The 14,226-nt window shown below is 20.8% G+C and overlaps 1 protein-coding gene across 1 annotated transcript; it reads left to right on the forward strand.

Annotated features, from left to right (window-relative positions):
- The first annotated feature begins 555 nt into the window (after nucleotides 1-555).
- Nucleotides 556-12,924, forward strand: LOC122503498. The gene is made up of 4 exons (XM_043614065.1): nucleotides 556-1,263; nucleotides 6,949-7,209; nucleotides 12,011-12,240; nucleotides 12,582-12,924. The coding sequence occupies exons 1-4, from the start codon at nucleotides 1,215-1,217 to the stop codon at nucleotides 12,915-12,917; spliced, it is 876 nt and encodes a 291-aa protein (XP_043470000.1). The 5' UTR covers nucleotides 556-1,214; the 3' UTR covers nucleotides 12,918-12,924.
- Nucleotides 12,925-14,226: the final 1,302 nt, after the last annotated feature.

Consider the following 14,226-nt stretch of genomic DNA (forward strand, 5'->3'; position numbering starts at 1 on the left):
GCAAAAGTGCAATTCGGTAAAATGACATTTCGGAAAAATGACATTTGGGGAATAATCATGCGCCCCAATTGTTATAATATTAATTAATACTTTGAAAATTAATAATTATTTTATAAATTTTAAACTTTAATGCTTAGAGAATTCCATTATTTAAGCGAGTAATAATTATGATTTAAGTATAAAATAAGGGTTTTTATAAATTGTTAAACATCAAAAAATCAATTTTTTTTTTAACAAATAATTTTTTATAAACAAAAATTATAATTTAAGTAAAACATTAAATAAAAAAATAAGATGAAAAGAAGTATTGATAAAAAAATTTTTTTTTTTGCTTTATTTCACAAAAAGTGTCGTGTGTATGTGTCATTCACTTCTTTCCAAGACTTTAATTCTTCTTAAGGGCTGCCAAACTCAATAAAAAAAAGTAATTACGAATAATTTATATGTGTGTATATACGTCTTTCTCGAGCAATAAAAAATGAATGCGTGCGAAGAGCTAAGAGCCTGGTGGATATTAAGAAAAAGACAGAGGGGGATCAAAATTATACAAGAGCATGCGCTAGTGGGAGTGGCGTCTCATCGTTGAACAAGTCACGCTGAAGCATTTTGTTAACTTACATCAGCTAGTGGATTAAGTACCCGTTTACTATATAACTTTTCTTATAAAAAAATTTCTCCTATAACGTCTTTTTTAAACAAAATTTAAAAAAAAATAACCTATCAAATTTATAAAATAATTGAAAAAAAAAATTTTTTCCATATACGAACTAATTCGAATTTAAATAATGTAGACAAACAAAAACACGTGGTTCTGCAATTTTTTAAATCAAGTTTCCCGGATACGAAGTAAAGTGTACGAAAATTATTTTATAAATAAAAAAATATATAAGGAAATATAAAAAAATTTTCTAAATGTTATAGCTAAGAATCAGTAAATTATGTGTTTGAATCTGTTTTTCAAATCTTTGAAAAGTGATATCAGTGTTGTTGAGTGAAAGTGTTTTTTTCTCTATAAATGAAATGATAAAATGTAGAACTTTTATTTTTTGAATATATAAATTAAAAAATCGAAAAAAAAGTTTTCGATTATAAAAGAATTTTTTATTGTCAAGAAAAAAGGAACTTTAAAATTGAAATCAATGAGAGATGTACATATATATTTTTAAGTACAATAATTTTATCTTTCAAATGAATAAATTCTGCGTCTGACTAAAATGCGTTTTTTACTACTAGCTGCAGTGCTTCAGATTTCATTAATAAAAGGTAGGATATAAAATGAAAGGAATAATTTACAAATGACAATAACTTTTTTTTTATTTTTTTTATTTTTTTTATTTTTTATTTCTTATTTCAACAATCAGAAAAATAATTTTTGTGAAACAATAAAATATAATTTTTAAAAGTTTAATGAAATTCTTCGCAGAAATTCAATTACGTTCAGAAACTTTAAAAAATTCTCGTCAAAACTTCAATTATTATTAAAAAGAATAAAATTGTTCTTCGAAATTCAATTATTTTCAAAAAATTTGAATACAATTTTTAGCAAAATTTTAATTATTTTCAAAAATTTTCCTGAATTCAATGATTTTCAATATCTACTTGATTTTAATAAAAAGATTCCAAAAGAATTTAATTATTTAACAAAAAATTTTAATAAAATTCTATGCAAACATTTAACTATTTTTTATAAATAATAGAAATTTCACAGGAATTTAATTAAAAAATAATAATAAAATATTTAACAAATTAAAAAAAAAATTATTTCTGTATTTAAATAATTGAATTCTCGTAGAAATATCTAATAAAATTGATTTAAAAAATTGATTTAAAAATGAATTTTAGTTAAAATTTTAGATAATAATTGAATATTAAAAGCATTGTAGCATGAATTTTAAGAAATAATTAAATTTTGAAAATTCAATATTATTTTCAAAAGTAATAAAATTCTTCACAGAAATTTAAAAAAAAACTCTCGTAAAAATTTGAATTATTTTCAAAAGTATAATGGAATTCTTCTCCGAGATTTAATTATTTTTAAACAAAATTTGAATACAATTTTTGGTAAAATTTTAATTATTTTCAAACATTTTCCTGAATTCCATGATTTTCAATAAATTATACTATTTTAACAGAAATTTTCCAAAATAATTTAACAGAAATTTTATTATTATTTACAAAATTTCTTAGCAATAATTTTTGTAGATTTAAATAATTGAATTCTCCCAGAATTTTCTAATAAAAATTGGTTAAAAAATCAGAATTTTTTTTAAAATTTTAGACAATAATTGAATATTAAAAGCATTATATAGAGTTAATTTTTTTGAAATAATTAAATTAAAATGATTGTTTTGAAAAAGTTATGAATTTTTTATTTTTTAAATTATTTCAAGTTTTTATTTTCTTATATGTATTTAATTGAAGAATTTCCGAATAATCGAACTTTCGTAAAATTAAATTGTAAACAAATGGATTTAAAAAAATCGAAAAGAACTTTTACAAAAATTATTATATATCAATAATTTTGATTTAAAGAAGAATGGTAGTTAAAAATTATAGAAAGTAATAATTGAATAGAAATAATGAAAATAATTTTCAAGAAGTTACATGATTAATAAAATTAGTTGAAATTAATGATGAAGTAAAATTAAAGTAAAATCTTAAATTCAAGTTGAATCACTTGAAATTTCAATAGAATTTTACAATCAATTAAAAATTAATGCAATTAAGAAAAATTTAGAATTCTAATAATAACTTGTGATTTTAATCATAAAATTAATAAATAGGTGCTTTTGAATTTTCAATTTAATTTAATAATTATTAGGTGATTATAATGAACTTAATATAATAAACTTAAAGTCTGCTTTATAGAATGATTCTCAATTAATGAAGACGACCCCTGACCGCATTAGTTACATGCAAATAAAAACAATAAATATTTTTCTCTTTCAACTTTAAAAATATAAAGTTGAAAGCGAAAACTGGTAATAAAAGCATCAACAAAATTTTCTACTATAAAAAAATTTTTTAAAAATTCTTTTAAATTAATATGATGCTATTAAATTTCAATGCAAACAATTTAAGAGATAGCGTGTTAAAATTATGAAAAAAAACTAGTGTCAAAACCTTATAATGCTTATAATTGTTATCGAAGGATAAAGAAGCAAAAAAAAAAAAAAAAAAAAAAAAGTATCGTAAATGTTGATAATTGTTGGCTTTATTTTCTTGTGAAACAAGACTTTAATATTAGTCTTTTACTAAACGAAATTGCCAGCTTCTTATTAATAATAATTGAGTCTAATGAATCGGGTCGCAACGACCATGTATCCGGCGTTCTTTTCAGTACAACTTATTAACTAGTCTTAACGGTTAGGGTCTGCCTGATTGTGAGATAGTTTTAAGGAGAATTTAAAGAAGACGAGTTTTAAATACTATCGCCTTGAACAATATATATATATATATATGTCAACCAGGCCTCGAAAAAAAGTCGCTTCAGTCGATTAAAAATTCAAAAAAAAGTCGAAAAAGTCGTTTATTTTTAATTCATATTATTTATAATGTCACATAAGAATTTTATTTTTTATTCTCCTGATTTTCCTCTTTCACTGATTTCTAAATTCAATTTTTCAAAATTTAAATAATTTTCTTTAATAAATATTTAAATAAAATTATTATTTGTTTTTCCATTGGAAATAAAATAATTAGAAAAATTTCAAATTTCAAATATGTTTAATAATTTCTTAAAATTACAATTATAACCATTCCAAAATTAAATTATTAGGTATTTTCTACAATTTTTAACTAAACTTCATTTTCAAATCAATTTTTTTTCATTTTTCCTCCAATTACAAAAATTCAATTTTCTATAATTATTGTATAACTGTAACTGTTTATGGTTCTCGTAGAATTTTCTAATAAAAATTTATTAAAAAATGAATTTTTTTTAAATTTTAGATAATGAAATTGAATTTGAAAAGCATTATAGCATGAAATTTGAAATAATTGAATTTTGAAAAGGTTTTAAATTCGAATCTTTGAAAATTTCAATTTTTCATATTTATAACTAAAAGTTCTGTATAAAAAATTAATTTTTTTGAGAAAGTTTAAGACAATTTTTTTGAAATTATTAAAAAAAAAAAAAAAAAAAAAAAATTATTTGAAGTTTTTAATTTCTAATAAATATATTTAATTGAAGAATTTACGAATAATTGAAATTTTGTAAAATTGAATTGAAAACAAGTGAAATTTGAAAATTCTCAAAGAATTTTTTTAGAAATTAATAATTATTATCAATAATAATTGATTTAAAGAAGAATGTTAGTTAAAAAATTCTAGAAAAATAATAATGGAATAGAAATGCGATGAAAATAATTATAAATTTAAAGTTGAATTTAACTAAACTTCATTTTATAATAAATTATTTTTAATTTATCTTCCAATTATCTATTTAAATACAAAAAATTCAATTCTTCATAATTATTGTAATTATATAACTGTTTATGGTTCTTTTTTAAAAATTTTATTCTGATTAATTACTTAAAATATTTAGCCAAAAATGTTGAAAGTCTCTGATTTAAAAAAAAATATACTAAAGAAATTCTTAAAATTAAATTTTTAAATTTAATTTTAAATAATTTTTGAAAGTTTATAGGTTTTTTTTATTTTCTTATTTTTGTATATATACAATGTATTTATACAATTAAAAAAAAATTTCCAAATAATTGAAATTTGGTAAAATCTTTTAAGAATAATTGAATTTTTTTGAAAAATAAAAAAAAAAATAGTCAAATTTTTATGAAGAATTTTAATTTTAAAAATGAACATGATTTCTTCAAAAATTTAAAAAGTGTAAAGTAAGAAAGTAAATTTTAAAAAATTTTAATTTATTTTGTTCGAAGAAAATTGGAACAAAAATAAATCTAATAAAAATGAATTTTAAAAAATTATAATGAAAAAATTATAAGACTATTATAATATTATAAGATTTTTTTTTTTAAATATTGCAATGTAATTTTACGAAAATAATTATGTTATGTTTCTCTAAATAAAAAAAAATAAAAATAAAATAATTGAATTTCTTTTAAAAAAATTTTGTACAATTTAAAAGAAACTAATTTTTTTGTTGAATTTTAATAAAAAAATTTGAACATGATTGTTTTTTTTCAAAGTGTTAAAAATAATTCTAAAAAATTTTAATGTTATTTTTTGTACGTATATTTGATTTTTCGGAAATATGTAATTGAAATTAATGAAAATAATTAAAACTTAAAAAAATTACAAGGAAAAAATTATGAATATTACTTTTTTCAAAAATATTTTAGTATAATTTTTAGAAGTTATATTTCATTAATTTTCATATTTATAAATTTATACGTTTGAAGATTTTTCATTGAAATTTTTGAGAATTCAATTATTTTCAAAATTTGCAATTAAAACTCCTCAATTTTTGAAAATCAACTGATTATCAAAAATTGTAATAAAAATAATTGAAAAAATCAATTATTTTCAGTTAAATTTTAGAAAATTTAAATTATTAAAAAATTTTTTAATTTTATATTTCAAAAATTTAATTAGAAAAATTATTTATGTAAAAATAATTTTTGAAAGCTTTGTCTATAGTTAAACTTTTTACACTATAAGAGTGGACATAAATTGCATTTTTTTACTAAAAATTGTTGTTTCTGTGGCAAAACTTTTGAAAAAAAGTAAAAAAAAGTCGCAATTTTTGAAAAAAAAGAGAGAGATGATTAGGACTGAAAATTAATCCTTAAAAATTTTTAAACATGAAAGAACTTTTATTCTTTTTTAAAAAATAAGTTGGAAAAATTAAAGAAGTATTCAAAATAATAATAAAACGGTGGCTAATAAAAAAATTTTATTGAGCTTCCTATAAGAGTGGACATTTTAGATATTTGCAGTAATCTATCTGTCTACATAAATACAATGTAGATAGGAATTTCTAAATGTTATTAAAAAAATAAATCACCTTGAAATTGATAAAAAAAAATGATATAAAAATATTTATTTTGCTAAATGAGATTTTTTTCTATTTTCGCAGCTTAGAAACCCAAAATATATCAAACTTTATGAAATGCCTCTAATCTATCTAGAGTGGATATAAAAAGTTATTGAGCGTCACATTATATTTTCATATATAAATACTTTGAATCCTATAAGAGCTGTAGGGATTAATTTTTCTTTTAGATTATAGTTCCCACAGGGAGAGATCTTCATCTCATATATGTCTTTGAATCCATCTATCAAACTTAAACATTTTTATATCTTTTCATATTTTTATTTTGTAAGACCCATCACGTGTGTGTTTGTTTCGTATATTTTTTATATTATTATTTATTATACCAAAACTGATATATTTGATAAATAATAATATTAGTAAATGATAAACTTTAAAAAAATTCTTAATAAATTTACACTATTAAAAAAAAAAAAAAAAAAATTCTTAACTTATGAAAAAAAAGTTATTTTTAATTTTAAACCTGAATTTTGTTTGAATTGAAATTTTTTTAAACCATAAAATTATAATGCGACACATAACAATAGACCCCTAGGTCCATTGTAAAAGTATAGAGGGGTCGCAATATAAAGTCGAAAGTTGACGGACACTAAAATATCGTAATAATAATCGTACCTTTATCATTTTGGCTATAATCTAAAGAAAAAACTACGACCCGAAATTTTTAAATTTTTAAATTTTTAAATAAACAAAATACTTATTTTATTTATTATATTGACAATTATGTTAAGAATCAATTTGAAAATCGTAATTTTTCATTATTAAAGTCAATTGAATAAATTTTAAATTTTTTGCCCGCCATATTGAATCCGCCATTTTGAATATTTGAAAACTAACATCGAATTCGGAATCAGCGACCCAAAAAAAAAATAAAAAATTCGTATAAAATATGAATTAATAATTTCTATATTTTTCAGTGGGCAGAGCATTACATATTGTAAGTTTTGATGTCCCGAGTATAATTGATCCAAGAGCAGAAGTTATCAACTTACTATGTGATTACGATTTGGATGGATCGGAATTATATTCCGTTCAATGGTACAAAGACGGCAATGAATTCTTTAAATTCACACCGTTCTCAAATCCTCCAGGATACTTTTACGATGGCAGCAATATTTTTGTTGACATTAAGCAGAGCGATGAGAAAAGAGTTACAATTGTCAATAAAAATCGCCGAGGTAATATTCATACTTATTTTTTTAACTTTGTTTTTTCACAATTATTATATTATTTTAACTCATAAATAATATAAAATTCTTTTCAGGAATTCAATTATTTTTGAAAATTTTAATAAAATTCTTTGCATAGCTATTCAATTATTATTTTCATAAATAATAAAATTCATCGCAGAATTTCAATTATTTTTAATACAATTTTACAGGAATCGCTTGAGAATTGTAATTATTCTTTAAAAATTTATATTTCAATTCCTCGAAAAAATCAATTATTTCAAAAAAATGTTTTTTTAAAACTCTTCGGAAAGAATTCAATTATTAAAGATAAAAATAACAAAATTATTTCCGAAAATTCAATTATTTCGAGAAATTTTAATAAAATTCTTTGCAAAATTCAATTATTTTCATAAATAACAATATTCATCCCACAAGAATTTAATTATTTTTAAAAGTAATAAATTTCTTCTTGGAAGTTCAATTATTTAAAAAAATTCTATAATATAATCGTTCGCAAGAATTCAATTATTTTCATGAATAATAAAATGCTTTTTAGGAATTCAATTATTTTCATGAATACCCGTGTGGAAAATGAAAATTGGTCCTAGCCAGGTCCTACCTATTTTGCCCTGTTAATAGCTTGGTCCTAGGTTGGCAGTGTAGGTTGGACCAACAATGGCTGGTGATGCGATTCTAGCCTGGTCCTAACTTGGGAGCCTAGTTAGGACCAGTTTATGGGTCCATTTTAGGACCTAGAAAGGACCATCTCAGACAGTATTTTCTATTTCATTATAATTTTAATTAGTTAATAATATTTGTTAAAGAAATAACCTAAATTATTAATAATAAGTATTAGTTTTAATTAATTATTATTTTTTTCAATGAAATGATGACCAAAAGCGAATTCATAAATAATGTTAGTATATGTAGAGATTAATATATATTCCTCTAATATATACATTAAAAATTATAAAAAAATTAGAAATTTGTTAATTAAATTATTTTACAGTATATATAATCATTAAATTGCATACTTATACGAATACAATGCAGAAAAATCGGAATAAACGCAAACCTAAGAAGTAAATAAAATCTAACGCACGCGGGAATCGAACCTACGACCTACGGACTACGAGACTAACGCCCTAACCACTATGCTAATGAAACTAGTTGAGATCAAAATTTTTATTGTCAGTGACTTGTGGACTTGCTTTTGATGATTCAATATAGTAGTTATTGACACTAATACACGATAATAAATAAAAAAAATAGTTTAACAACAACAATAATAATAAAATAATATCCAAATATAAAAATTCAAAAATTAATATTTTTATATTATATCAAGAAAAAAAATATCTATACATTTTCGTTAAAAACAGGTTTTTCATTGTTCTCAATCATTTTTAACATTAATTTCTTGGTCAAAAAAAAATATTCGTCTTTTGGACTTGGAAATTTTTCCTAATCAATTAAGCGGGTGATCCACTTTTTAAAAAAATGTCAAAAAAATTTATGTTAAAAACACGTTTTTCATTATTCTAAATTATTTTAAGCATTAATTTTTTGTTGCAAAAAAATTTTTAGACTTGGACTTAGAAATTTTTGCTAATGAAACTAGGAAGCCCAGGTAGGTCCTGGGTTGGACCTGGGTGGGTCAGCCCACATTCAAATTGCAATATCTCTTAGTGTTTAGCACCAACTTAAACGAAACTTAAAATCAGCGAACGAAATTAGAAATATATTTTACTAATGATAATTATATTGCAGTCTGTATCTGTTTAAATAAATAAATAAATTTTGCTGTTTTATTAACTTTTGTAACAAATTACTTAAAAATTTGCAGTTTTTTATCTAACTTCGCGATTATTACACTTGAGTAATGAAATATGAAGATAGTTTATAATTTTAACAATTCAGCATTTGTTTAAACAAAAAATTGTTGTTATTTATTAATTCCTAAGACAATAAAGCGTCTAGACACTTATAGTCTTTTAAAATTTTGCAATTAACTAATCTGAGTATTTATTTATTGCAAAATTAGAAAAAACTGCTAGTTTCTAGGTTGATTGTGTAAAAAGTTAGTAAATAACAATTATTTGTTTAAACAATTGCTGAATTAATAAATTAATAAATTAACTTTATTTTATAGTATTTGTATAATTTTCTGATTTATGTCAATCAATAAATTGTTTAAACAAATATGATTATCAATTAATTTTATAAATATTAATTGAGAATATTTATGAATTTTTACATGTTTTTCATGTATCAATTTTGACACTTTATTTTCCTAAAAATTTTTCTAAGTCATAACTGGATCTCCTAGTTAGTACCAAGTTAGGACCAGCCTAGGATATATAAAAAGGGGTTGCCAAGTTAGGTCCAAGCTAGGGCCAATAATCATTTTAGGCATAGCATGGTGATTTCTACACGGGTAATAAAATGCTTTTTAGGAATTCAATTATTTTCATGAATAATAAAATGCTTTTTAGGAATTCAATTATTTTAAAAAAATGCAATAAAATTCCACATATAGACATTTAATTCTTCTCAAAAAATTTAATAGAATTCTTTATAAAATTTAATTATTTTTTAAAACTTTTCGTAATTCAATTATTTTCAATATCTATACTATTTTCATAAAATTTCCAAACAGAATTCAATTATTTTCATAAATAATAAAATTCTCTTCAGTAATTCAATTATTTATGAAAATTTTAATAAAATTCTTTGCAATTATTCAATTATTTTCATAAATAATAAAATTCATCGCAGGATTTCAATTGCTTTCAATACAATTTTTACATCAATTTTGATCAAAAAAATGTAATTGTTCTTAAAAATTTAATTTCAATTCCTCGGAAAAATCAATTATTTAAAAAAATTTTTTTTTAATTCTTTGGAAGAATTTAATTATTTAAAAAAATATAAGAATTTTTCAAAGAAATTCAATTATTTTCAAATATTTTAATAAAATTGTTATAGAAAAAAATCAATTATTTCAAATACCATTTTAATTAAATTTTTTTGAAATAATTGAATTTTTTTTTAGATTTTAATAAAATTCTTCCTGAGAATTCAATTATTTACATAAATAATTCTTCGAAAAGAAGTCAATTATGACGATAAATAACAAAATTATTCCGCGAAAATTCAATTATTTTGAGGCAAAAATTCTTTGCAAAATTCAATTATTTTCATAAATAATAAAATTCATCGCAGGATTTCAATTATTTTTAATACTATTTTACATCAATTTTGTTTAAAAATTGTAATTATTCTTGAAAAATTAATTTCAATTCCTCGAAAAAATCAATTATTTAAAATTTTTTTTCTTTTTGCTTTCGATGAAATTCAATTATTTACAAAAAATATTATAATTTTTCAAAGAAATTCAATTATTTACAAAAATATTAGAATTTTTCAAAAAAATTCAATTCTTCTCAAAAATTTGAATAGGTTTCTTTGTAAAACTTAATTATTTTTAAAAACTTTTCGTAATTCAATGATTTTTAATATCTACTATTTTCATAAAATTTCCAAACAGAATTCAATTATATTTATGAAAATTTTAATAAAATTAAAATTTAAAAATATATTTTAATTAAAATAAAATTATTTTCAATATAATTTTACATCAATTTTGCTCAAAAAATGTAATTATTCTTAAAAATTTAATTTCAATTCCTCAAAAAAATCAATTATTTAAAAAAAAATTTTTTTTTTATTCTTTGAAAGAATTCAATTATTTACAAAAAATATAAGAATTTTTCAAGGAAATTCAATTATTTTCAAATATTTTAATAAAATTGTTGGAAAAAAATTAAATTATTTTAAATACCATTTTAATTAAATTTTTTTGGAATAATTCAATTATTTTTTTTAGATTTTAATAAAATTCTTCTTGAGAATTCAATTATTTACAAAAATATTAGAATTTTGCAAAGAAATTCAATTATTTTCAAATATTTTAATAAAATTGTTCGAAAGAAATCAATTTATTATTTCTACAAAAATATTATAATTTTTCAAAGAAATTCAATTATTTTCAAATATTTTAATAAAATTGTTCGAAAGAAATCAATTGTTTTAATTAAATTTTATTGAAATAAATTAAAATATTCTTTTAGATTTTAATTAAAATTCTTCCCAAGATTTCAATTATTTAGGTACATAAATAATTCTTTGAAAAAATTCAATTATATTGTTAAATAGCAAAATTATTCACAAAAATTCAAATCGAAAAATTTCAATTATTTTTATTATAATTTTACAGGAATTGCTCAAAAAATCTAATTATTCTTAAAAATGTAATTTCAATTTCTCGAAAGAAATGAATTATTTAAAATTTTTTTTATAAAATTGTTCGCAAGAATTAAATTATTTTTCTAAATATTGAAATACTTTTATGAATAATAAAATTTGTAGCAGATATTCAATTTATTATCAGGATAAGAAAGAAGTAATTATATTTTTGATGAAAATTAGGAAAATAAAAAATATGGAATGTAAATTTTGTCTTTTTTTTTGTGTCTGAAACGAGTTTTTTTGGTCGTGAAGTTTAATTTTTCTTAAACATAATTTAGTAATTACAAATAAATCATTTAATCTTGAAATATCCGTTACAACCACAGAATTAATATGAGAAAATTTAATTATTTTTTCAATTTATTCAAATTCAAAATAATTTAATTCTAATAATAAGGATCATGAAAAATTAAAAAAAAATGTTTTGTAGCACATCTAGGGTATGGTTTAAGGCCTTTAAATTTTTAAATATCATGTGAGTTAATATTTTTTTTAGGTGGAACAAATTTAGCGGGAACTTATGCTTGCGAAGTATCAACAGAAGCTCCACTATTTTTGACAACTTATGTTGAGGCAAATATGAGTGTTGCTGTACCACCTAAAAGCGCACCTGTTGTCGATGGCCTAAGACCTTACTATGAAGTAGGCGACATTATGAGAGCAGAATGCACTTCCGCTCCCAGTCATCCACCGGCAGTTCTGACCTTTCTTCTCAACGAAAAAGAAGTAACAATTAACTTTTAATTCAAATAAGAAGGTTCTTTTTTGCAAAAACTGTTATTGAAACAAACCATACTTACATTTTAATTACATTTAATTTTATTGTACTTATACAGTAAGGATTAAAACATACAGTTAGGATTTAAAAAAAATCTCTACTTTTAAATTTGCTTTAAATTCTTTTAATGTTTTCAAAAAAAAAATATTGTATTTTATTTATTTACTTAAGTAAATAAAATAATATTTATTATTTTGAAAATATTTAATTATTTTGAAAATATTTTTTTTTATCATAATTATTGGAATATGAATTTTTTTAAAAATAAGTTTTAATTCTTTTTTTCTAGGTGAGCCAAAGTTCAACGGAATATACTCAAAATGATGTTCATGTGGTTGGCAATTACGCAACAACAACTCATCAAGAATTTTCATTGCTCTTGGAACAAGAACATTTTCAAAATGGTCGTTTGACAGTAACTTGTGAGGCTTCTTTTGTAGAAATGCCACTGCTAAAAACTTTGAGAACTAAAAAAATAGTGACATTAATATCTAATAATAAAAATAACGCTCAAGCGAATGTACTTTTTGATACTGTTAAGTCGACTGCATCATCGATGCATTACAATATGTATGTGGTCTCTTTTTTAATATTTTTGATAAATAAAATTTTCGAAGTTATTTAAAACTAAATAATATTTTTATTGTAATTTGCTTTTACTTTCCCCCAAAAAAAAAAAAATTTTCTTATACTTTTAACTCATATAAAAATAAAAGGAAACAAATTTTTCATGTTCTATTCATCACAAGCAAAGAGTCTAGTAAAGTATGGGCAAAGAATAAAATCTTTTCAGAATTTTTGTACTTTCCTATTATATTTTCATAGTGCGGTCAGATTAGTTTTTTTGATTAAAGTTTTTTTTGGTTAAGTTTAAAAAACGAGTAAAGTACTTTTGAAGAGCTCAAAAATAATGAAGCAATTGCCTTAAAATAATAAAAAAATGTAGAATTTTAAGAATGTTTGATATTTTGAGCTAGTGGTAAAAGTAGTTTTTATGACCAATTGACCAAAGGGTGAAGTTTAAAAAACGAGTACAGTATTTTTGAAAGGCCCAAAAATATTCAAAAAAAAAAAAAAAAAAAAAATGTTGAATTTTAAGAATTTTTGATTTTTCTTTTTAGTGGTCAAAGTAGTTTTTCGACCAAAGGGTAAAGTTTAAAAAACGATTAAAGTATTTTTGATGAGCCTTAAAATAGTAAATCAATTTGCCTTAAAATAAAATTAAAATTTAAAATTTTTTTTTATTTGAACCAAAAAATTTTAAGAATTTACGATTTTTGGTGCGAGTGGTCAAAGTAGTTTTTTTCACTAAAGGGTCAAGTTTAAAAACTGGATAAAGTATTTTTGAGGAGCCCAAAAATATTCAAGCAATTTGCCTTCAAATAAAAGAAAAATTTAGAATTTTAAGAATTTTTTTATATTTAGTGGTCAAAGTAGTTTTTTTGACCAAAGGGTCAAGTTTAAAAACTGGGTAAATTATTTTTGAGGAGCCCAAAAATATTCAAGCAATTTGCCTTAAAATAAAAAAAAAAATGTTCGCAGTATTAAGAATTTTCGATTTTTGGTTTTAGTGGTCACAGTAGTTTTTTGACCAAAGGTTGAAGTTGAAAGAATGAGTAAAGTATTTTTGAAGAGCCCAAAAATATTCAAGCAATTTTCCTTATTTATAATAAAATCAAAATGTTGAATTTTAATAATTTTCGATTTTTGTTTTTTGTGGTCAAAGTAGTTTTTTTTACCAAAGGGTGAAGTTTAAAAAACAAGTAAACTATTTTTAAAGAGCCTAAAAATATTCAAGCAAATTGCCTTAAAGTTAAAATAAATAAAATATGTTCAATATTAAGAATTTTCGATTTTTGTTTTTTGTGGTCAAAGTAGTTTTTTTGACCAAAGGGTGAAGTAAAAAAACAAGTAAAGTATTATTGAAGAGCGCA

The sequence above is a fragment of the Leptopilina heterotoma genome, unplaced genomic scaffold (assembly GCF_015476425.1).
Source record: "Leptopilina heterotoma isolate Lh14 unplaced genomic scaffold, ASM1547642v1 Lhet_263, whole genome shotgun sequence".
NCBI lineage: Eukaryota > Metazoa > Arthropoda > Insecta > Hymenoptera > Figitidae > Leptopilina > Leptopilina heterotoma.

Bases quoted from the DNA above. Each gene is read 5' to 3' on its own strand.
- LOC122503498 (XM_043614065.1), top strand. From the start codon at position 1,215: ATGCGTTTTTTACTACTAGCTGCAGTGCTTCAGATTTCATTAATAAAA. The intron at 7,210-12,010 runs GTAATATTCATA...TATTTTTTTTAG, and splicing joins TGTCAATAAAAATCGCCGAG to GTGGAACAAATTTAGCGGGA. The intron at 12,241-12,581 runs GTAACAATTAAC...CTTTTTTTCTAG, and splicing joins TTCTTCTCAACGAAAAAGAA to GTGAGCCAAAGTTCAACGGA.